General features: G+C 41.3%; 2 protein-coding genes across 2 annotated transcripts in view; one reads left to right on the forward strand and one right to left on the reverse strand.

The window, feature by feature from the left end:
- The window catches only part of ZDBF2 (zinc finger DBF-type containing 2), a 338,913-nt gene that overhangs the window by 124,178 nt on the left and 190,937 nt on the right, over positions 1–23,798 (reverse strand). The gene's annotated exons all lie outside the window — the stretch shown is intronic.
- The window catches only part of INO80D (INO80 complex subunit D), a 61,126-nt gene that overhangs the window by 1,690 nt on the left and 35,638 nt on the right, over positions 1–23,798 (forward strand). The window contains exons 2-3 of the mRNA XM_087706830.1: positions 22,117–22,212; positions 22,307–22,553. Coding sequence (XP_087562956.1) covers positions 22,336–22,553 — 218 coding nt within the window. The 5' untranslated portion in view covers positions 22,117–22,212; positions 22,307–22,335. The remainder of the gene's footprint in view (positions 1–22,116; positions 22,213–22,306; positions 22,554–23,798) is intronic.

Here is a 23,798-nt window from a genome sequence, read left to right on the forward strand (position 1 = left end):
TTCCCATTTCTTAGGCTGGGAGTCTGTGCAGGATTACTCGGATCTTCCCATTTCTTAGGCTGGGAGTCTGTACAGGATCTTCCCATTTCTTAGGCTGGGATTCTGTGCAGGATCTTCCCATTTCTTAGGCTGGGATTCTGTGCAGGATTACTCCCATCTTCCCATTTCTTAGGCTGGGAGTCTGTGCAGGATTACTCGGATCTTCCCATTTCTTAGGCTGGGAGTCTGTACAGGATCTTCCCATTTCTTAGGCTGGGATTCTGTGCAGGATCTTCCCATTTCTTAGGCTGGGATTCTGTGCAGGATTACTCCCATCTTCCCATTTCTTAGGCTGGGAGTCTGTGCAGGATTACTCGGATCTTCCCATTTCTTAGGCTGGGAGTCTGTACAGGATCTTCCCATTTCTTAGGCTGGGATTCTGTGCAGGATCTTCCCATTTCTTAGGCTGGGATTCTGTGCAGGATCTTCCCATTTCTTAGGCTGGGATTCTGTACAGGATCTTCCCATTTCTTAGGCTGGGATTCTGTACAGGATCTTCCCATTTCTTAGGCTGGGAGTCTGTGCAGGATTACTCGGATCTTCCCATTTCTTAGGCTGGGAGTCTGTACAGGATCTTCCCATTTCTTAGGCTGGGATTCTGTGCAGGATCTTCCCATTTCTTAGGCTGGGATTCTGTGCAGGATTACTCCCATCTTCCCATTTCTTAGGCTGGGAGTCTGTGCAGGATTACTCGGATCTTCCCATTTCTTAGGCTGGGAGTCTGTACAGGATCTTCCCATTTCTTAGGCTGGGATTCTGTGCAGGATCTTCCCATTTCTTAGGCTGGGATTCTGTGCAGGATTACTCCCATCTTCCCATTTCTTAGGCTGGGAGTCTGTGCAGGATTACTCGGATCTTCCCATTTCTTAGGCTGGGAGTCTGTACAGGATCTTCCCATTTCTTAGGCTGGGATTCTGTGCAGGATCTTCCCATTTCTTAGGCTGGGATTCTGTGCAGGATTACTCCCATCTTCCCATTTCTTAGGCTGGGATTCTGTGCAGGATTACTCGGATCTTCCCATTTCTTAGGCTGGGATTCTGTGCAGGATCTTCCCATTTCTTAGGCTGGGATTCTGTGCAGGATCTTCCCATTTCTTAGGCTGGGATTCTGTGCAGGATTACTCCCATCTTCCCATTTCTTAGGCTGGGATTCTGTGCAGGATTACTCGGATCTTCCCATTTCTTAGGCTGGGATTCTGTGCAGGATCTTCCCATTTCTTAGGCTGGGATTCTGTGCAGGATCTTCCCATTTCTTAGGCTGGGAGTCTGTGCAGGATTACTCGGATCTTCCCATTTCTTAGGCTGGGAGTCTGTACAGGATCTTCCCATTTCTTAGGCTGGGAGTCTGTGCAGGATCTTCCCATTTCTTAGGCTGGGAGTCTGTGCAGGATCACTCGGATCTTCCCATTTCTTAGGCTGGGATTCTGTGCAGGATCTTCCCATTTCTTAGGCTGGGATTCTGTGCAGGATCTTCCCATTTCTTAGGCTGGGATTCTGTGCAGGATTACTCCCATCTTCCCATTTCTTAGGCTGGGAGTCTGTGCAGGATTACTCGGATCTTCCCATTTCTTAGGCTGGGATTCTGTGCAGGATCTTCCCATTTCTTAGGCTGGGATTCTGTGCAGGATTACTCGGATCTTCCCATTTCTTAGGCTGGGATTCTGTGCAGGATCTTCCCATTTCTTAGGCTGGGATTCTGTGCAGGATCTTCCCATTTCTTAGGCTGGGATTCTGTGCAGGATTACTCCCATCTTCCCATTTCTTAGGCTGGGATTCTGTGCAGGATTACTCGGATCTTCCCATTTCTTAGGCTGGGATTCTGTGCAGGATCTTCCCATTTCTTAGGCTGGGATTCTGTGCAGGATCTTCCCATTTCTTAGGCTGGGAGTCTGTGCAGGATTACTCGGATCTTCCCATTTCTTAGGCTGGGATTCTGTGCAGGATCTTCCCATTTCTTAGGCTGGGATTCTGTGCAGGATCTTCCCATTTCTTAGGCTGGGATTCTGTGCAGGATCTTCCCATTTCTTAGGCTGGGATTCTGTGCAGGATCTTCCCATTTCTTAGGCTGGGATTCTGTGCAGGATCTTCCCATTTCTTAGGCTGGGATTCTGTGCAGGATCTTCCCATTTCTTAGGCTGGGAGTCTGTACAGGATCTTCCCATTTCTTAGGCTGGGATTCTGTGCAGGATCTTCCCATTTCTTAGGCTGGGATTCTGTGCAGGATTACTCCCATCTTCCCATTTCTTAGGCTGGGAGTCTGTGCAGGATTACTCGGATCTTCCCATTTCTTAGGCTGGGAGTCTGTACAGGATCTTCCCATTTCTTAGGCTGGGATTCTGTGCAGGATCTTCCCATTTCTTAGGCTGGGATTCTGTGCAGGATTACTCCCATCTTCCCATTTCTTAGGCTGGGAGTCTGTGCAGGATTACTCGGATCTTCCCATTTCTTAGGCTGGGAGTCTGTACAGGATCTTCCCATTTCTTAGGCTGGGATTCTGTGCAGGATCTTCCCATTTCTTAGGCTGGGATTCTGTGCAGGATTACTCCCATCTTCCCATTTCTTAGGCTGGGATTCTGTGCAGGATTACTCGGATCTTCCCATTTCTTAGGCTGGGATTCTGTGCAGGATCTTCCCATTTCTTAGGCTGGGATTCTGTGCAGGATCTTCCCATTTCTTAGGCTGGGATTCTGTGCAGGATTACTCCCATCTTCCCATTTCTTAGGCTGGGATTCTGTGCAGGATTACTCGGATCTTCCCATTTCTTAGGCTGGGATTCTGTGCAGGATCTTCCCATTTCTTAGGCTGGGATTCTGTGCAGGATCTTCCCATTTCTTAGGCTGGGAGTCTGTGCAGGATTACTCGGATCTTCCCATTTCTTAGGCTGGGAGTCTGTACAGGATCTTCCCATTTCTTAGGCTGGGAGTCTGTGCAGGATCTTCCCATTTCTTAGGCTGGGAGTCTGTGCAGGATCACTCGGATCTTCCCATTTCTTAGGCTGGGATTCTGTGCAGGATCTTCCCATTTCTTAGGCTGGGATTCTGTGCAGGATCTTCCCATTTCTTAGGCTGGGATTCTGTGCAGGATTACTCCCATCTTCCCATTTCTTAGGCTGGGAGTCTGTGCAGGATTACTCGGATCTTCCCATTTCTTAGGCTGGGATTCTGTGCAGGATCTTCCCATTTCTTAGGCTGGGATTCTGTGCAGGATTACTCGGATCTTCCCATTTCTTAGGCTGGGATTCTGTGCAGGATCTTCCCATTTCTTAGGCTGGGATTCTGTGCAGGATCTTCCCATTTCTTAGGCTGGGATTCTGTGCAGGATTACTCCCATCTTCCCATTTCTTAGGCTGGGATTCTGTGCAGGATTACTCGGATCTTCCCATTTCTTAGGCTGGGATTCTGTGCAGGATCTTCCCATTTCTTAGGCTGGGATTCTGTGCAGGATCTTCCCATTTCTTAGGCTGGGAGTCTGTGCAGGATTACTCGGATCTTCCCATTTCTTAGGCTGGGAGTCTGTACAGGATCTTCCCATTTCTTAGGCTGGGAGTCTGTGCAGGATCTTCCCATTTCTTAGGCTGGGAGTCTGTGCAGGATCACTCGGATCTTCCCATTTCTTAGGCTGGGATTCTGTGCAGGATCTTCCCATTTCTTAGGCTGGGATTCTGTGCAGGATCTTCCCATTTCTTAGGCTGGGATTCTGTGCAGGATTACTCCCATCTTCCCATTTCTTAGGCTGGGATTCTGTGCAGGATTACTCGGATCTTCCCATTTCTTAGGCTGGGATTCTGTGCAGGATCTTCCCATTTCTTAGGCTGGGATTCTGTGCAGGATCTTCCCATTTCTTAGGCTGGGATTCTGTGCAGGATTACTCCCATCTTCCCATTTCTTAGGCTGGGATTCTGTGCAGGATTACTCGGATCTTCCCATTTCTTAGGCTGGGATTCTGTGCAGGATTACTCCCATCTTCCCATTTCGGGAATTCTAGGTGCTATCCCGTGTTCACTGAAGGCACCTAGTTTTGTGAATGAATTATGTAGGGCAGCTCATGATCTGTCCTTGGTTTTAAGAGGGTCCGCCGATTAACTGTTATGCCAAAGCATTGGGTCCAACAATTTCTTCCATGAGACACGTGGAAAAGGGATTGTTGAAATAGTTGTTTGGCGGATGGTTTTTGGGGAAAAAAAAAATCTTCCAAGAGAAAGTTATTATTATTTATTTATTAAATTTATAGGCCGCCCAATCCCGCAGGACTCTGGGCGGCTTACAAAGCGAAAGGAAAAAGTAAAAGGAAAAAAAAATAATTTAAAATTCACAACACACATTCGTTCTAGTCGGGGCTGGACCTTTCAATAAGGTCAACAGCCCCAGGCCTGCCAGAACAGCCAGGTTTTAACAGCCTTCCTGAAGGCCATGAGAGTGGGTAAAGTCCGGACCTCTGGGGGTAGCTGATTCCAAAGGGTCGGAGCAGCCACAGAGAAGGCTCTTCTCCGGGGGCCCGCCAGCCGGCACTGACTGGCTGATGGCATCCGAAGGAGGCCCACCCTGTGGGATCTTATCGGCCGTTGGGAGGTATGTGGCAATAGGCGGTCTCACAGGTACGCTGGCCCTAAGCCATGTAGGGCTTTAAAGGTAATGACCAACGCCTTGAATTGCGTCCGGAGACCAACTGGTAGCCAGTGCAGCTCGCGGAGGACAGGTGTAACATGGGTGTACCTCGGTACACCCAATATCACTCGCGCGGCTGCATTTTGGACTAACTGTATTCTCCGAACGCTTTTCAAGGGTAGCCCCATGTAGAGCGCATTGCAATAATCCAGCCAGTTGGAACGGAAGATCCTTCAGATTAGTTTCCAAAGTGAACCTGCGCCTGGATAGTTGAGATGATCTAGACAAAATTCAGTCCTCGAGGCTGGACTGTTATCCACACAGAAATAATGAACCATGTTTCTGGACCAGTTTTAGGGAAAGTTCCTTACATTAGTCCACCTAATCTAAACTAAGTGAGGTCTTGGTGAAGAGACAAATAATTGTTGGTACAGCTGGGTCAGCCCAAGAGAACTTGGAGCATCTGTTTCTCAAAGTCTAGCTTTTCAAACCACATTTTCTGAAATTGAGCTGAATTTGAATCTGTTATTTGTTGAAAAGAAGCAAGTGCTTAATTTGCATGATTCCTAGATGAATGCAGGATATTTCTTTTGTGTCAGAAATCTAAATTCAATTGCAAACCACACATATACCCTGTTTTCCCCAAAACAAGAGCTTCCCAGATCATAAGCCCAATCGGGGCTTTTGAGCGCATGCACTAAAATAAGCCCCCCCTCGAAAATATTGCAACACAGCAGCAGCCATGAGGTGATCACGCTCGCCACCTCCTGCACCTCAAAAAAATAATAAGACCTCCCCAACAATAAGGCCAAGTGCTTATTTTGGGAGTCAAAAGAAAATAAAACCCTGTCTTATTTTCGGGAAAAACATGGTAAATATTCTTTTATTAAAACATGTACAGAGTTTTATCTCAGCATGGGATGCCAACATTTAAAATACTTTTTATTAAATAGAATAGCAGCAGTTTTGTCGCACCTTAAAATGGTAGACTGAAATTGTAGCTTAGATCTTTTGTGCCTATTTCATGATGGGGGGACTTTATTGAAAATTCTTGAACTGCAGAAAAGTGAGCTGAAGTCGAGATCTAATATATACTTCCCTAAAAATTACGTTTATTTAAAGCAACACTTTTAAGTGGCAAGAAGTATTATTTTGCTTCAATTTTTGGTCATTTGTGATCATTGGCATGTTCTTTTCAGAAAAGATTTATGGTCCAAGGACTTAACAGTCTTTCTACCTGTTCCATTACTTAAGCTTAAATATTGCAATATTTAGTATGTATTACAGAATAACAACTCTATGTATTATTAGTTTTCCCCATTTCTACTTTCCAGTGCATATTAAGATGTGTTTATTTTCAAACAAAAGAAAATGCATTGAATAAAACAACTGTTTTATTCCTCTGACTCCCTCAGCATCGTTTTTATAATGTTGGAATTCTTTTCTCAGCCTCCATGTGGAATGAGTAGCAATGCATGTAACTGATCAATAGGAGAATGCAAAAACTGGCCTCAGCTAACACCTTAACCCCATCTTCAGTTTTTGCTGCACTTTAACTAATTTCTCAGACCACCTAAAGGTCATTGGCAAAGAAATCTCTTCTGCTGTGAGCGTGAGGCTCATAAAGTGACATAGGGAGATGGTTAAACAAGAGGTCTTCTCTGCTATCAGGCTTCAGCACTACCGTTGCAAGACAGTATTGGCATCAGAGCCAGGAATTAATTGGCTCTCCTGCTCAGTTGTGAGAATGGTATGTAATCATGGAGATGTACCAGTGACCTGCATGGAGAGGTGTTCAGTCATATTTAGATGAAGTTTTTTGGGGTTCACAAAACTGAAAATACTCAGAATGTAATCCAGATTTAGAAACTCCTGTAATTGTAATTGAACAGTTCCTTGAAACAAGGCAACCAATGCTGAATATAATCCTAGTAGCATTGTCAGGACTCTGTCCTAATACAAAATTGTTAAGTAAAGTTCATTAACTAAAACTTGGTACCTAATGACAAGATTTTTCCCCCCTTAAATTGAGTTTTCTGTAATATTGTTCTGCTAGTCCATCTGATTGCAAGAGAATTAAGATCAATTATGAACACTTCCATGATTACTTTATATATTTGTGCTCAGGTGAATATCATTTAATATCCCCATGTAGTTGCTTGTATTTAGCCTGTTACCTTCAACATCTGCCTGTATCAGGAGAAGAATTTTTATTAAAAATCTACTCATAATAAGAATTTCGTGGCTCAGAAATAATAATGCATTTATTTCATGATTGTGGCTGGTCCTGCACTTGGCATATGTGGATGAAGGGTGGGTGGGTATTCTGAATTGGTGGATTATTCTCCAAAAGCACAGAAATCCATGCATTAAAATTGTAGTACAAGAATTTTAAGACAAAATGCTTTTTCCATTAATATGACTATTTTAGAAGAAGGAATATGTTTCATTGATAAAACATCATTCTGATAACACGGATACAAAAATTAGCATATATTTCATTATGTGGGTGGAGTCTGAATATTTTGGTACATTTTTAAAAATATGGGATTGTGGCAATCTAGATTCTGTATTTTATTTTTTTAATACCTTGCAATGTTCAAATATAGAATTGCAGACGATAATGGAAAAAAAAAAATCTTCCCTGGACTAAATTAACATCTTTCTGATATGTGGGAGTTAGTATTAAGAGCAAGACGATATGAGTCATTTTCATTCTGATCCTAAATTCATGTGAAAATAACTTGTACAGGTTTCAGTGTAAGCTATTCTAGCTGCACATCCAAGTCTGGGATGGAACCACATTAAACATCCTTCTGAGTAAATTTACGTGGGGTTGAGTTGCAAACTTGCATATAAAATCAATTTATAAGTGATCTAATATCTATGGAGAAGAGAGAGTTTTAATGATGGTATTGTCTTAGTAGATGTTTTTGAAGCTCTCTCCTATGAGCCCAATAACTAAGGAAAAGCAATTTGCAACTCATATGCATGAGCTCTTATTATAGATTATATATATAGGAGACATGATAGCAGTGTTCCAATATCTCAGGGATTGCCACAAAGAAGAGGGAATCAAACTATTTTCCAAGGCACCTGAGGGTAAAACAAGAAGCAATGGGTGGAAACTAATCAAGGAGAGAAGCAACTTAGAACTGAGGAGAAATCTCCTGACAGTTAGAACAATGAATCAGTGGAACAGAAGTTGCCTCCAGAAGTTGTGAATGCCCCAACAGTGGAAGTCTTTAAGAAGATGTTGGATAACCATTTGTCTGGAATGGTATAGGGTTTCCTGCCTAGGCAGGGGGTTGGACTAGAAGACCTCCAAGGTCCCTTCCAACTCTGCTATTGTATTATTGTATCATACAAAGAAAACTTTTGTATGGGAGATTAACATTATAACTGCTATCTAGAGGTACATGGTAATGATATGATAAAATCTTCATTAAATTAATAGTCATTAAATTAATAATCATTGATACCATGTGGTTTTTAATATTAATCTTTTTAATCATTTTCTTACTTCTTGTATTCTTCACATTTCTTTAAAAAAAAACACAATTTATAGTGCTGGCAGTAGCATTGTCTTTCCAGTGGGAAAACTAGGCTAGATTTTACTATATCTCAATTTGTTAGCTTATAAGCAACCCAATTACATATGACAATGGTGAAATGCATTTTTTTTTTTACTATCGGTTCTGTGGGGCGTGGCTTGGTGGACCTGGCAGGGGAAGGATGCTGCAAAATCCCCATTCCCTCCCCGCTCCAGGGAGAAGGATATTGCAAAATCTCCATTCCCATCCCACTCTGGGGCCAGCCAGAGGTGGTATTTGCCGGTTCTCCAAACTACTCAAAATTTGCACTACCAGTTCTTCAGAACCTGCTGAATTTCACCCCTGCACATGACTCATTACTCTGCTAGTTGTGCTAGTTTCTATTAAAATAAATGTCCTAGAAAAATTGATATTTGTGAATTCAGGTTCAGAGGCAAAATGAGGTAATTCAGAGCAAAGACCTGAGATCCTAGCAAGCTCCCAGCCTTAACAAGCTTCTGGTCCTAGTTCAGTGTTTCTCAACCTTGGCAACTTGAAGATGTCTGGACTTCAACTCCCAGAATTCCCCAGCCAGCGAATTCGCTGGCTGGGGAATTCTGGGAGTTGAAGTCCAGACATCTTCAAGTTGCCAAGGTTGAGAAACACTGTCTTAGTTTGTTCTTCTGCAGTTTTGTGGCACTTCAAATTGCCATGGCATGGCAGCTTCACCAAAATAAATAAAAGCTCAGCATTTACATTTTCAGTCTGCTTCTTAAACTTATTTTAGAAGAATATCACTCAAAGATCTACGCACCAAATTATGTAGAATCTCAATTTCTTACAACTTTTTGTTTGGAAATTTTATTCCGGTGTGTCCTCTGACCTTAACAAAGACAAATGTTTATAACCACTGAAATTTCCCTCTGCTGAAGGGTAAATGTCTATTTTTCTGAATCGTCTTTTGGATGTAGGCTTTGATCCTTCTCAGCCTACTTTTGGAATTACAAAAGTTGGGCTCAGACAGATTGATTCTGAATTTCTGGGTCGTCTGTGCACATTAAAGTTTGTTTGTGTGCCATTCTATTTCTGAAGGTTCTGAGCAGCCTGAAATAGTTAATGCAGAAACAGAAAGTTAAAAATAGCAAACAAGTAATATTAATAAAAACCCCACAAGGAATACTGCAACATTAAATCAAGAAAAAAATGGCATACTTCATAGATTTGTCCTAGGGGTGGGCGGCCTGCAGACCTCAGACCAATAGCAATAGCAATAGCAGTAGACTTATATACCGCTTCATAGGGCTTTCAGCCCTCTCTAAGCGGTTTACAGAGTCAGCATATCGCCCCCAACAATCTGGGTCCTCATTTTACCCACCTCGGAAGGATGGAAGGCTGAGTCAACCCTGAGCCGGTGAGATTTGAACCGCTGAACTGCTGATCTAGCAGTAGCCTGCAGTGCTGCATTTAACCACTGCGCCACCTTGGACCAAGACCAGAGCCCAGTCCTTATTTTGTAACCGCCCCAAAAGACCCAGATTTTTCGCTATTTTTTAATAAAGCACCACAGCCATACAATCCCTTTAACCTGCCCTAAATTCTGAAAAGTTGCTCACCTGTATCAAGTGTTGTGTCACAATTGGTCTTTGGAGGCCTAAAAATAAAGTTTAAAGGGTAGTTCTTTTTTTAAAAATAAAAAGTGTAAACCACAGCTGAAAAAAAGGTTCTGATTTACAGCAAAGATAACCCCTAAAAAGAATTCTTTTTCAAAAGGATCTCCAAATCACCTCTTTACTTGTTTGTTTGTGTTATAAAGATTCTGTTAGAGTTGTGAGCATTTTAGAAACAGCTGACAGAAGATAATTTTGTAAGTTTTTAGTATAAGAATTGTAACCTTACATAGAAGGCCAGAAAATGAGAGTATACTATGTTTCATATATTGTGTTAAATGTATTATTTTGAAATATTGATACATTTTGAAATCAACAGGCTGTTTTCAGTAGAATAGGAAGACATTTGTAGTATACTTGATCCTTCTGAGAGTTTGCTCATTCAGAAGAGATTTGAAAAAAGTATCCTTAACATTCTTTTACATCCTTTACAATGCAATTCTTCTTAGACAGAATTAGGTAGTATTATGTGTAATTGAGCCTCTTGTGAGATACCCTGTGCCAAATTTGGTTTGGTTTGGTTTTATTAGTTTTGTATTCCGCCCACTCTCGAAGGACTCCGGGCGGCTTACAATAAAACAGGGAAAGGGGATAAATAAGATGATACAACAATTTAAAATACAACAACATTCACAATTGATACTTCAACAGCCCCCAGCCTGCCGGAACAGCCAGGACTTAGTAGCTTTACGGAAGGCCGGGAGGGTAGTAAGGGTCCGGATCTCCACGGGGAGCTCGTTCCAGAGGGCCAGAGCAGCAACAGAGAAGGCTCTCCCCCCGGGGGGTCACCAGCCGACATTGGTTGGCAGATGGAATCCGGAGAAGGCCAAGCCTGTGCGATCGAATCGGTCTTTGGGAGGTAATTGGTAGGAGGTGGTCTCTCAGGTACCCAGGTCCGATGCCATGCAGGGCTTTATAAGTAACGACTAGCACCTTGAAGCGTGTCCGGAGACCAATGGGCAGCCAGTGCAGCTCGCGGAGGATAGGTGTAACGTGGGTGTACCTAGGTGCACCCACAATCGCTCGTGCGGCTGCATTCTGGACTAGCTGAAGTCTTCGGACACTCTTCAAGGGCAGCCCCATGTAGAGCGTGTTACAGTAATCCAGTCTTGAGGTGACGAGGGCGTGAGGGACTATCTGAAGTGCCTGTCGGTCCAGGTAGGGTCGCAATTGGTGCACCAGGTGGACCTGGGCAAAGACCCCCCTGGTCACAGCCGACAAATGGTGATCTAAAGTCAGCTGTGGATCAAGGAGGACTCCCAAATTGCGAACCCTCTCTGAGGGGCGTATAATTTCACCCCCCAGACTGAGAGATGGAATAGTTAGCCAATCTTTGGGAGGGAGCATCAATAGCCATTCAGTCTTGTCGGGATTGAGTGCAATTTGTATTGATATAGAGCTGATTGTATAAATGGGATAATTATAAATGCAGAATGATAACTAAAGAGTCATTAATTTCCATAGTATTATAAATTTTTTGATGTGTGATGCCTATGTAAATAGCAGACATGTTTAGTCTATTCCAAATGAAAGAAGTTTGTAATCTTAGGATTTTGTGCAGAAAGGAAGGATTTACATCACCCAAAATCACACGGTAGCTGTATGGAGCCTCTTAACATTTTATGTACTGTATTTTTTGGAGTATGAGATGCACCAAGGTTTTGAAGAGACAAATAAAAAAAGGTTTTGCACTCTGCAAACCCCAAAACGCCCCATTTTTCACGAAAACAGGCCGGTTTTTTTAAAAGGGCATGAATAGGCTTTAAGAGGCTTGTAGAGTCCTGGAGGGTGGGGGGCAAAAGCGAGCATAAAATGGCCCGTTTTCACAAAAATGGGCCCGTTTTTTGTCAAAAAAAGGGCATGGATAGCCTTTAGGAGGCTTATAGAGTGCTCCTGGGAGCTGGGGGTGGGGGGGACAAAATTGAGCAAAAAACAGCCAGTTTTTCACTCCTTTCTGCCCTCCCCAGCCCCCTAAAAGTCTCCTAAAAACTATGCACAGCCATTTTGGTGAGGGGGCAGAGTTCAAGGAGGCAAAACACGATGTATTCAGTGTATAAGACGCACCCAGATTTTCAGCCTCTTTTTTGAGGGAAAAAGGTGCGTCTTATACTCCAAAAAATACAGTATTTGTTATTTATCTCACCAAGATGATTTTAGGAAGTGTACAGAAATTAAAATGAAAGGGACAATTACTTTATAAGATATACATACAACCCCCTCCCCCAGACCGAACAAATCATGAATCAGGGACTGATAATAAAAACTTTCTCTGTCCTTTTTGAAGTATCTGATATTGGAAATGTCATCAGTAGGGAGAAGATGGGGGATGGATTAGCATTTTTGCAGTTCTTATTCAGCCCCCCAAAAGCTTTTGGAAGAATTAGATGGGTGTAGGGACCCTCCCTATTTGAAGAAGAGTGGTCTAAACCAGTGGTCACCAACTGGTGGTCCATGAGAAAATTTTGGTGGTCAGCAGAAAAATTTGCATTTTTTATATTGCACTAAATACTATTTATCTTTTTAAAAAAATCATATTAGTTGTCCACGGGATTTAAAATTATGAATTTAGTGGTCCCTGAGGTCTGAACGATAGCAAAGAAGCTTGTACCTATTGAACAAGTATTGTCTTTGCACTTTTTTTAGTGGACGAGTAACTAATTGAAATGAGGAAGATGTGATCCTTAACAGGTGGGCACAATTGTCAGTACCAGTGGAAAAGAGTCAGTTATGTGAGATGGGTAACTCTACAAATTGAATAAGTAAGTAAATAAATAAATAATTGCTTCAGAGTTTATGGAAGTTTCTGTGATTTAATGAAGGAACACATGAAGAAAGATTTCACTCATAACTTGACTATGTAGAAGAAATTGAAAATTAAAAATAGTCACGTAATAAAAAAGGATAGAATCGACACTCAAGGAAACGTACAGTATATAAAAAGGCAAGAAACTGAACTCCTTGAAGCGAGAAATTTCTAATTATATTTTGGAATCAGAAAATGAGATTAAATAGAAAAGATTTGATTATCATCATTTCTTTTTTAGTTTATCCCATCTCCCTCCCTCCCTCCTTCTCTCTTTCTCTCTCTCTCTGTCTTTCTCTCTCTCTGTCTCTCTCTGTCTCTCTGTGTGTCTCTGTCTCTGTCTCTCTGCGTGTGTGTGTCTGTCTCTCTCTCTCTCTGTCTCTGTCTCTCTCTGTCTTTCTTTCTCTCTCTGTCTCCCTCTCTGTGTCTCTCTCTCTGTGTCTCTCTGTCTCTGTCTCTGTCTGTCTGTCTGTCTGTCTGTCTCTCTCTCTCTCTCTCTCTCTCTCTCTGTATAGTCCAGACATCTCAGAATAAGTTTGTTTTTAAATTAGTGGAATATTTGTGGGGTTCTTTCTGCTCAATATTGATTTTTTAGTTACCTACTTCTCCGAAATAGGCAAAAATTAAGAGATGCTACCAGTAGTGGGTTCCTAATCGGTTTAGTACTGGTTCGCTGAGCACACCGGTATAAAGGTATAAACCAGGGGCAAGCAGGTGGGCCCTCTTTTAACAAAAAAAAAAAAAAAAGAACCAGTTCACTCTCTGTTTGAAGCCAGCACTAGCAGTCCGGGAGAACAGGTCCGAACCAGTAGGAACCCACCGCTGGATGCTACATTCCTTGATGTGCATCTGCTTTAGTTTCCCAAATCTTTTTTTTTTTTGTCCTTTAGAAAGAATTAGAAAAAAGAAGCTCTAACAATTAAAAAAAAAGTCCTTTGACTGTTGGGATCAAGGTAGATGTGTGTAACGTTCCCGTGGTTCGTCCATGAGGCCAATGTGGAGAAAAGACAGGACACAATCTTTCTCGGGATGGAGCGACCCAGATTGGGGGTCTGAGAGCCCCTTTTATTGAGATAGGACAAAGGCAGGAGGAGCAATAGCATGTGGTTAAAAACAGCCTGTAAAAGTACAATTTCTAATCTACTGCTCAGGCAAGTTCTGTCTGTATATGGTCAAATCCTGGGCGTCATTGGTAGGGCACATCTCAGGATGTTATGTTATGAACTATCAGGATGTTATGGCGTTTTAGGAGTTTGTTTTCTCCTGTGTGGTTCAGCGTGGCTCTGCATGCCCTGGTATGAACTGGGCCATGGGTGACCCACACCTACACAAGGAATTATATTACAACAGATGTGTCCAGCCATTCTTGCTCAGCCCTGATGTCCTGGGTTATGGGCTGTCTCCATGCTCTTGGGGATGCCCTGCACCAGTTAATCCATTAGCAGAGTCCAAATGGCATCTTGGCAGTGCAGTATATTGAGAGAGTATATTGTCTCTTTCTTTACCAACTCTTCCGAAAACTCTTAACTTAGAGTTGCACCGTATCTGTGCAGGCAGACCTGATGAAGGTTGTTGTAAAACGGCAGTGCGGGGGACAACCTCCTGATAGTATCATCTGAGTAAAGGACTGGTTTTTTTTCTCACGCAGAGTCCCATTATTAAATGATTAATAAAGGAAAGCATTGCCTTGGTAGCCCCATGCTTACTCTCCTACTCTTACAACTCATGTCCTCCACAAGGGTCTTCCCAAGTTTCTGCTGCTTATGCCAGTGTTTCTCAACCTTGGCAACTTGAAGATGTCCGGACTTCAACTCCCAGAATTCCCCAGCCAGCGAATGCTGGCTGGGGAATTCTGGGAGTTGAAGTCCGGACATCTTCAAGTTGCCAAGGTTGAGAAACACTGGCTTATGCGTCATAGGCTTGGGAAAGTCCTCATATTCTGTACTTGTACCAGTTTTGCTTTCTCTGTCCATAAGTAAGAAGGTACCCATTGAAGATTTTTGTTTGTTTGTTTTGCAGTCCCAAGAGGGAAACTTGGGCTGGGATCTATTATCCCCATAAAAAATATTTCATTCAACACTCTGCCTCTTCTCTACCAATCCCTAATAGTTTTCAAAGCTTAGAATAATCTCCCCACCAATAAGAAAGAAAGTGCAGATTTACACTGAGGCCGCTATTCCTACCTTCACAATGTTCACTATAAAAAGATTGTTGCTAATTTCCCCAGGGAATTGTGGCAACGTGAAACAAATCCCTCTTCTGTATCCATGACTTCATCACATCAGAAGAGCAGTGTTGTTTCTCTCCTCACTTTCTTGCATCACTAAGGCCAACATCACATGAGTCCCTTTTGGGGAAAAGGGTGGCATATAAATGTAATCAATCAATCAATCAATCAATCACCAAGCAGCCAGACTAGCCCAATTGCTCCCTCTTCTGCAAAACAATCCTTAGAGCTATGCAAGTGTAACAGCTCCTCCTGGGCATATAATAAGGATGTGGGACAGTGGCGGGTTTCAAAAATTGTTCGAACCTACTCTGTGGGTGTGGCCTCCTTTGTGGGAGTGGCTTTCCGCCCATGTGACCGGATGGGAGTGGCTTGCCGCCCATGTGACCGGATATGAAGATGCCGACGACACTTGTCAGAACCACCTTAAATTACCCCACACACAGCACTGGCATGCATAAGAATATGATGTCAACTTGCTTTTTAAAAGGCATCTTTGGTTTGCGTTAAAACAACTTCAACACACGGAATGTTCTGATTGCACCACAAACGCAGTAGTCATCCTTGCCTTTCACAGAGGCACTGAGTTTTATAAATAGGAGCATGATAGTGTAGAATAATCATCTCCAAGGACCAGTGGTGGGTTTCAAAACATTTTGGAACCTCTTCTGTAGGTGTGGCCTGCTTTCCGGGTCCACTGGTGGAACCTCTTCTAATCGGTTCGGTAGATTTGACGAACTGGTTCTACCGAACAGGTGCGAACTGGTAGGAACCCACCTCTGATGTGGGACTTAACTGGACGTAAGCAGTTACACCACCAACTCTGACTCAGTCTTCGGGTTCCATATAGGATATAACATGAACTACTAGAGGAGCTATGAAGATAAATAAGTATGCATGTTTAGTAGACCGGATTGGAATGGAAATAGAATTAGAAAGAATAAAAAAAAATATGAAAGGCTGGGGATTTATTTAATTTAAAAACAAGATAGGAGAATTAGCTAAATAAAATCTTAGTAAAAATTATTCCAGTATGAATGAAGAATATATACAAGGAAGATTTAGTGTAAACTTGGAACAAGGGGCTGAAATATTTAAGATAGTAACAAGAAGAAGAAACACTATGAAACCTCCAGATCTGCTTATCCCTGTGGCATCATTATACCCATTGTCATTGGGGCCCTTGTGCCATGTCCAAGAATTTTACAAAACACAACAAGAAATTGCAGCTTCCTGCAATAACACCAGCGGAACAGCAAAGAACTGCAAGAACATCATATATTTTAAGAAGATACTTGGTTGATACCTAGGAAGCTGGCAGCGACCCATATCAATCATTAGCACCAGTCAATGGTATTTGTGACACATCTTTAAATGTTCAGTTGACTTAGTTTTATATTTAATGAATAAAAGAAATTATAATAATATAATATAGTATAGTATAATATAATATAGTATAATATAATAATATAATATAATATAATATAATATAATATAATATAATATAATATAATATAATATAATATAATATAATATAATATAATATAATATAATATAATATAATATAATATAATATAATATAATATAATATAATATAATATAATAATATAATAATATAATATAATATAATATAATAATATAATAATAATATAATATAATATAATATTATAATATAATATAATATAATAATATAATATAATATAATATAATATAATATAATATAATATAATATAATATAATATAATATAATATAATTAATATAATATAATATAATATAATATAATATAATATAATATAATATAATATAATATAATATAATATAATATAATATAATATAATATAATTAATATAATATAATTAATATAATATAATATAATATAATATAATATAATATAATATAATATAATAATATAATATAATATAATATATCCTCCATATCTATGGTAAGGACTTAATAGGTGGACAAAAATGTCAAAACTAGTCTGAACATCTGGCTAATAATAATAATAATAATAAACATTTTTAAATTTTCAGTTGACTGAGTTTCATGCTTAATGAATAAAAGAGATAATAATAATAATAATCTAGAACATCATGATTGAGTTGCCAAAATCATACATTGGAAGCCTTGCCAGAAATTTGGGTTGGAATGCAGTGAAAATGTCTGGGAACACCAGATTGTCAAAAGTTCTTGAAAATGAACAGGTCAAGATCTTGTGGGACTTTTGAATCCAAAAAGACAAGACATCTGGCCCACAGCATGCCTGACATAACTATTGTGGAAGAGAAAAACATCTGGCTCATTGATATTGCAATACCATGTGACGCACGAATTGAAGAGAAACAACTAGAAAAAAACAACGGAATACTGCAATCTGCAAATTGAAATTGAGCAATTATGGAGGAAGAAATTAATGAATTTGAATTTGAATTTATTGACATTTGTATGCCGCCCACTCCCTTGGGACTCTGGGCGGCTTACAGGCAGACAAAAACACATATAAAAAAAATTAAAAATAAGAATACAATTGTTAAAATTACACATCATGCATACTGATTAGAGTGGGGCTGGATACTAATCAACAGCCCCAGGCCTGCCAGAGCAGCCAGGTCTCAGCAGCTTTACGGAAGGCCGGAAGAGTAGTGAGGGTCCGGATCTCAACGGGAAGATCGTTCCATAGGGCCGGAGCAGCTACAGAGAAGGCCCTCCCCCGGGGGGCCGCCAACTGACATTGACCGACCGACGGCACCCGGAGGAGGCCCAATCTGTGTGATCTTATTGGTCGTTGGGAGGTAAATGGCAGGAGGCGGTTCCTCAGGTAGCCAGGTCCTAAACCATGTAGGGCTTTAAATGGTTGCACTAATAGTAATAGGAGTCCTTAGAGCCATGATGGCGAACATATGGCATGCATGCCAGAGGTGGCATGCAGAGCCCTCTCTGTGGGCACATGCGCCATCGCCAGCTGCTCTTCAAGGGCACCAGAAAACAGCTTGAAAATGCCCCCCCCAAATGGGGAAAAAACAGGCATGCGCGCACCAACCAGCTGGTTTCCGGTGCTCCGGCACATGTGAAGCCCAGCTGACTGGCATGCATGTGCATGCCAGAAACCCAAAGACCAGTTGAGTTTCTGGCACTCTGGCACACGCATGCGCATGCACGCACATTCCATTTTGGGCACTCGGTGCTGAAAAGGTTTGCCATCACTGCTTTAGAGCAATACCAAAAGGGTTGCCTAGATACATGGAAATTTTGAACTGATCAGATCCGAATTCTCTGACGTTGCACAAAACCACCTTACTCGGAACGGCCTATATATTGTACTCAGATGTTACCTTGATAGCTCTTCGGTCCTTGGTTAGAACTTGAACTGTTAGGTTTTTAGCAGTTAAATTGAATTGAAGGTTAAATAAATAGAATGAAATTCTCCAAGCTACCAAGATAGTTTATAGCACTTTCATTGGGAATCTGACACTTTAAAAAAGAAATAGAAACTAGAGATTTGGTGACAAATTGATCACTGTAATTATAACGTAGAGCTGTCGTTTGTTCAGCTGAGTTAGCAATAGCCATAGCAGTTAGACTTATATACCGCTTCATAGGGCTTTCAGCCCTCTCTAAGCGCTTTACAGAGTCAGCATATCGCCCCCAACAATCCGGGTCCTCATTTTACCCACCTCGGAAGGATGGAAGGCTGAGTCAACCTTTGAGCCGGTGAGATTAGAACTGCTGAACTGCAGATAACAGTCAGCTTGCCCTGCAGTACTGCACCCTAACCACTGCGCCACCTTGGCTCTTTCTTTGTAAGAGTTCCTCTTTCTTTCCCTATAGGTATATAAAGCCTTGTCCCACTTTGAAAAAAAACCTTTGAAGAAAGACTTTTCCAGATTTGTTTGAATTACAAGTATAATCTTTATTGTCGTTGTGCTTAAATACAACGAAATTGGTTTGAACCTCACTGGTGCAAAATCATAACAGAAACGAAAAAAAAGAAAGAAAAAGGAAAAAAAAACTAGCGTGTGCATGGAGTGATTGTGGTGGTATTTAAAAGTCTGACAGCCCAAGGATAGAAACTTATCTTTAAACCTGTTTGTTCGGCTGGCTATGCTTTGATGTCTTCTGCCTGATGGTAGAAGTGCAAAGAGACACTGACAAGGGTGTGAATCATCTCTGAGTCTCTTCCTTACTCTGCTAAAGCAGCGAGATCTGGCGATGTCACCCAATGGTGTCAGAGGGTAACCAATGGTTTCTTGCGTGACCCAACAAAAGCGCGCCGACAAAAGTGCGCCGACAGAAGCGCGATTTAATTTAAGGTAAGATTTACATTTAGGTTTAGGGTTAGGTTTAGGGTTAGGTTTAGGGTTACGTTACAGCACGCTTCTGTCGGCGTGCTTTTGTCGGCGCGCTTTAGGGCTAATTAGTCGCTCATTCATCGCACGGTTTTGTCACCGCGCTTTAGACACCGCGGTTTAGTCAGGCGCTCTTTTGCTGTGCACGCATTTGTGGTGGAACCGGTTTCTTGTGCTGAATTGATCACTCTCTGTAGGGCCTTCCTGTCCACAGCTGTTAAACCAGCATGTCATACTGTAACGCAACATGTGAGGACACTTTCTATGGTGGACCGATAGAAAGAGGTCATCAGCCGTTGTTCCACCTGATTTTTTTCGCAGGACTCTTAAGGAAATGAAGTCTCTGTTGGGCCTTTCCAATCACCAGAGACGTATTGTTTTCCCAGGTGAGATCTTGACTAATAAGCACTCCCAAGAATTTAAAAGAGGAAACCCTCTTCACACAACCCCCCCCTCGATATACAGTGGGGCAGGTTCCTCTCTGTGCTTCCGGAAATCTAGCACCATCTCCTTTGTCTTACTAGTATTTAGATGTAAGTTGTTTCTTGAGCACCATGTGGATACCTTCTGGACGTCTTCCCTGTATACTGATTCGTCCCCTCCAGTTATGAGACCAAGCGCCGTTGTGTCGTCTGCAAACTTTATTATGATGTTGGATGGATCAGACGATATGCAGTCATATGTATATAGTGAGTACAGGTATGGGCTGAGCACACAGCCCTGAGGGGAGCCTGTGCTGAGCTTCAGCGTGGAAGATGTAAAGGACCCAACCCTTACTGTATGTGGACGATCCGTCAGGAAGTCTTTGATCCATTCACCAGTGAGGGGAGGGAAATTCAGGTCAATTAGCTTTGTCAACTTAGAATTCATTCAAATCCTGTACATATTTCTATTACTTACTGTTAGTTTAGCAGATATACATTTGATTGCTATCCACAAAATGTTGGTAGTTTAACAGTGAAGGAGCAGCATGATGTAATATGATAGGCAGTTGTTCCATGCTAATGACTTTCTGACTAACAATCGGTACCTCAAAAGATAGTGGTAGAATGCGTCAGTGGTGGGTTTCAAAAAAATTTCGAACCTACTCTGTGGGTGTGGCCTCCTTTGTGGGAGTGGCTTGCTGGCCATGTGACCTGGTGGGAGTGGCTTGCTGGCCATGTGTTTTCTTTCTTTCTTTCTTTCTTTCTTTCTTTCTTTCTTTCTTTCTTTCTTTCTTTCTTTCTTTCTTTCTCTCTCTCTCTCTCTCTCTCTCTCTCTTTCCTTCCTTTTGTCTCTCTGTCCCTTTTTCCTTTTTTCTTTCATCTCTCACTTTTTTTCTTCTTTTTTCTTTCTTTATTTCTTCCTTTCTTTCTCTTTCTCTTTCTCTCTCTGTGTGAGTCTGTCTGTGTGTGTGTGTGTGTGTGTGTGTCTGTGTGTCAGTGGTGGGTTTCAAAATTTTTTGGAACCTCTTCTGTAGGTGTGGCCTGCTTTCTGGGTCCACTGGTGGAACCTCTTCTAACCGGTTTGGTAGATTTGACGAACCGGTTCTACCGAATAGGTGCGAACTGGTAGGAACCCACCTCTGGAATGCGTCTAATGCTGTTTAATGTTTTAAGCAAAGGCTCCTGTTTTTTAAAATATTAATGTTTTCTTATTGTTTCTCCTAGTTTCCCCTCCTTTGCTTACATGATTGTGTAAGCAAGTTATGCACAGATAGCTTAATTTGATATTTGAACCAAAAGATATGCTCAAATCAGAATTGTATTCTAGGTTTAAACGGGGATTTGTTGGCTTGTGGACGCCTGTTCTTTTAAGCACAATAAATCATAATCTTGGGTGTATATATTAACCCATGTTTATTGACATTGTTTTGTAAATCAAAGGTCCTGGTTTAAAGTGCTAAGCAAATATGGTTGCTAGCAAACATTTGAAACCTAGAACAATTTAGCCCAAGAGCAAGTAGCAATCATTCAAAAACTAGCTGAACCCTTTTCTTTTTAAAGCAAACTTTTTACAGGTAAATATATATGATTAACCATTGTCCTGCATTTCAAAATTCACTAGTAAGTTTAGTGGATATTTTATACTTGATTTCAAGCAGAAATAGATATATTGATCCCCAGTAGAGGAAATGAAAATCATTTAGAGCTACGAAGAGGTACTTAATGAAATAGTTGAGCCATTGCCCCTTGTTCATTGGATTATTATCCAATGAAATAAGTTATTATTTAAAGAAACATTTCTGGAAATCTAAATCTAAATAAGCCCTACCCTGAAAGTAAGTCCTGGCTTGATTTTTACATGTGTGCCCTACCCCCTCAAATAAGCCCTAATTATCCAGAGCCAGAGCTGTTATTGGCTGCAGAAAACGTTCCTGAAAGGCCTCTAACAGCAAAAATGAGGCTGGGGATGATGCACGCAAGTGAAGTGAGTCAATGGACGACCCCCCCGAAAATAAGACCTGGTGCCTTTTTTGGTGGCAAAAAAATAAATAAGACAGGGTCTTATTTGGGGGGAAACAAGGTATATACTGTACGCTAATTTGCTTATGATGCAATCTTTAAGTTGCAGATCTGTGGTTAACGGGCTGAACTTCAAGGAATCTGAAAGTTGTGTTGCAGATGGAACTAAGGGCCCAAATACTTTTGCCCATAATTAAATGGAGGAATTCAGTGGAACAAGCTGTCCTTGGGAGGTTCATGTTATCTGCAATATATTTTGCATGCAAAGATTTAGATAACTATTCTCAGATTATTGGCCAAGCTATTTGCATCTTGGGAATTAAGAGACAAAAAACATTTTGGCAAGTATCAAGGTACCTGCATCTGAGTACAGTTAGGTTTTATGCCATAAGCAGTGTAACTCACTCAAATGTATTCTTTGATATATTTCTCCTGTGATTTTTTTTTTCTTAGACAATCTATTTCATCTTGACTCATCATCATTCCAAGATAGTGGCATCCCTGGGGCTCTCTGCTAATGTTAATATGGTACAGAAGATTTAAAATTAGGTAAGCCCCTTCTGTTCATATAGATTGACATCAATGTGGGTCAGCAGCTTCTCCTTTTACACGTTAAATGTTTTTTGCTGGTCTTTTCTTTCAGCTGATGTTCACAAGAAGAAGAGTCACGTGATGTATGAAGGCAAACATATACACTTTTCTGAGGTTGACAATAAGCCGTTGTGCTCCTACAGCCCCAAACTGTGTAAGCAGAGACGTTTAAATGGCTACGCCTTCTGTATCAGGCATGTCCTGGAGGATAAGACCGCCCCGTTCAAGCAATGTGAATATGTGGCGAAGTACAATAGCCAACGCTGCACCAACCCCATCCCTAAATCTGAGGACCGTAGGTAAGTGACGGCAGCAGCCACACTAAAACAGAGTATCAACAGGATAAGGAAAGTAAATAATGGGAGCTGTATCAATCTCTGAATGATCAGTGATATTAATGAGAGGCCACTTAGCAATAGCCATAGCAGTTAGACTTATATACCGCTTCATAGGGCTTTCAGCCCTCTCTAAGCGGTTTACAGAGTCAGCATATCACCCCCACAGTCTGGGTCCTCATTTCACCCACCTCGGAAGGATGGAAGGCTGAGTCATCCCTGAGCCGGTGAGAACTGCAGTCAGCGGAAGTAGCCTGCAGTACTGCATTTAACCACTGCGCCACCTCGGCTCTGTTGTGAAATTGATGAATGTATTTCACTTGTGAAATTGATGAATGTATTTATTTACTTACAGGACATATATGACCGCCTATCTCACAGAGGGACTCTAACTTACAATAATCTATAAAACATAGTGGGAAAAAACCCCCGAAGTTGTCCTTCCTCCCAAGGGCCAAACCAAACATTGTCCCAGCTGAAAACCCCACCACCACTACCTTCCTAGCCCAAAGCTTGCTAGAAGAGCTGATTATAACAGCTTCCATTTTAGCTGGAGGAGTAGAATAAGGGAAATCTGTTGGGAAAATAGTTGAATATCACAAAATTAGACAATGGGTCATCAGGAAAGTCTTCTCGATAAACACACAACCTTTTAAAATACGCATTTCTCCCCTTTTTAATAACAAAAATAGAGAAAAACACAAAACTAATAGTGATAGGTTGTCAATATGGAAAAAAACATATAAAAAGTGCTATAACATAAAAGTAAAAAATATAACAAAAATAATTATGACATAAGAATCTGTTAGAATTCTACATATATTTGTCCAATGCAGATATTTTTCAGGATATAGTTCTGATACTTTTATACAACTATCTCTTTTAACCTACTGTATTTTGTAAATAATCAGTCCCATATTTCATTATACTTGTTGATACATAGTCTGTGGCTAGGCAGTCAGCTAATAAGTGGTAAATACAACCAGGTCTTCAATTGTTTAGGTTTAGGTTAGGTTTATTAGCATTTGTAGGCCGCCCTTTTCCCTGAGGGGACTCAGGGCGGCTCACACAAAACCGGGAAGGGGGAATACAAACATTAAGATAACAACATATAGTAAAATAATAGACAACATACATTCATCATTCGGGAGGGGTAACTATCCTTATCCCCAGGCCTGGCGGGCGAGCCAGTTCTTCAAGGCTATGCGG

Source organism: Thamnophis sirtalis, unplaced genomic scaffold, assembly GCF_051295495.1.
Source record: "Thamnophis sirtalis isolate CommonGarterSnake01/CBP01778 unplaced genomic scaffold, rThaSir2_p1.2 scaffold_1, whole genome shotgun sequence".
In the NCBI taxonomy this organism is placed as follows: domain Eukaryota; kingdom Metazoa; phylum Chordata; class Lepidosauria; order Squamata; family Natricidae; genus Thamnophis; species Thamnophis sirtalis.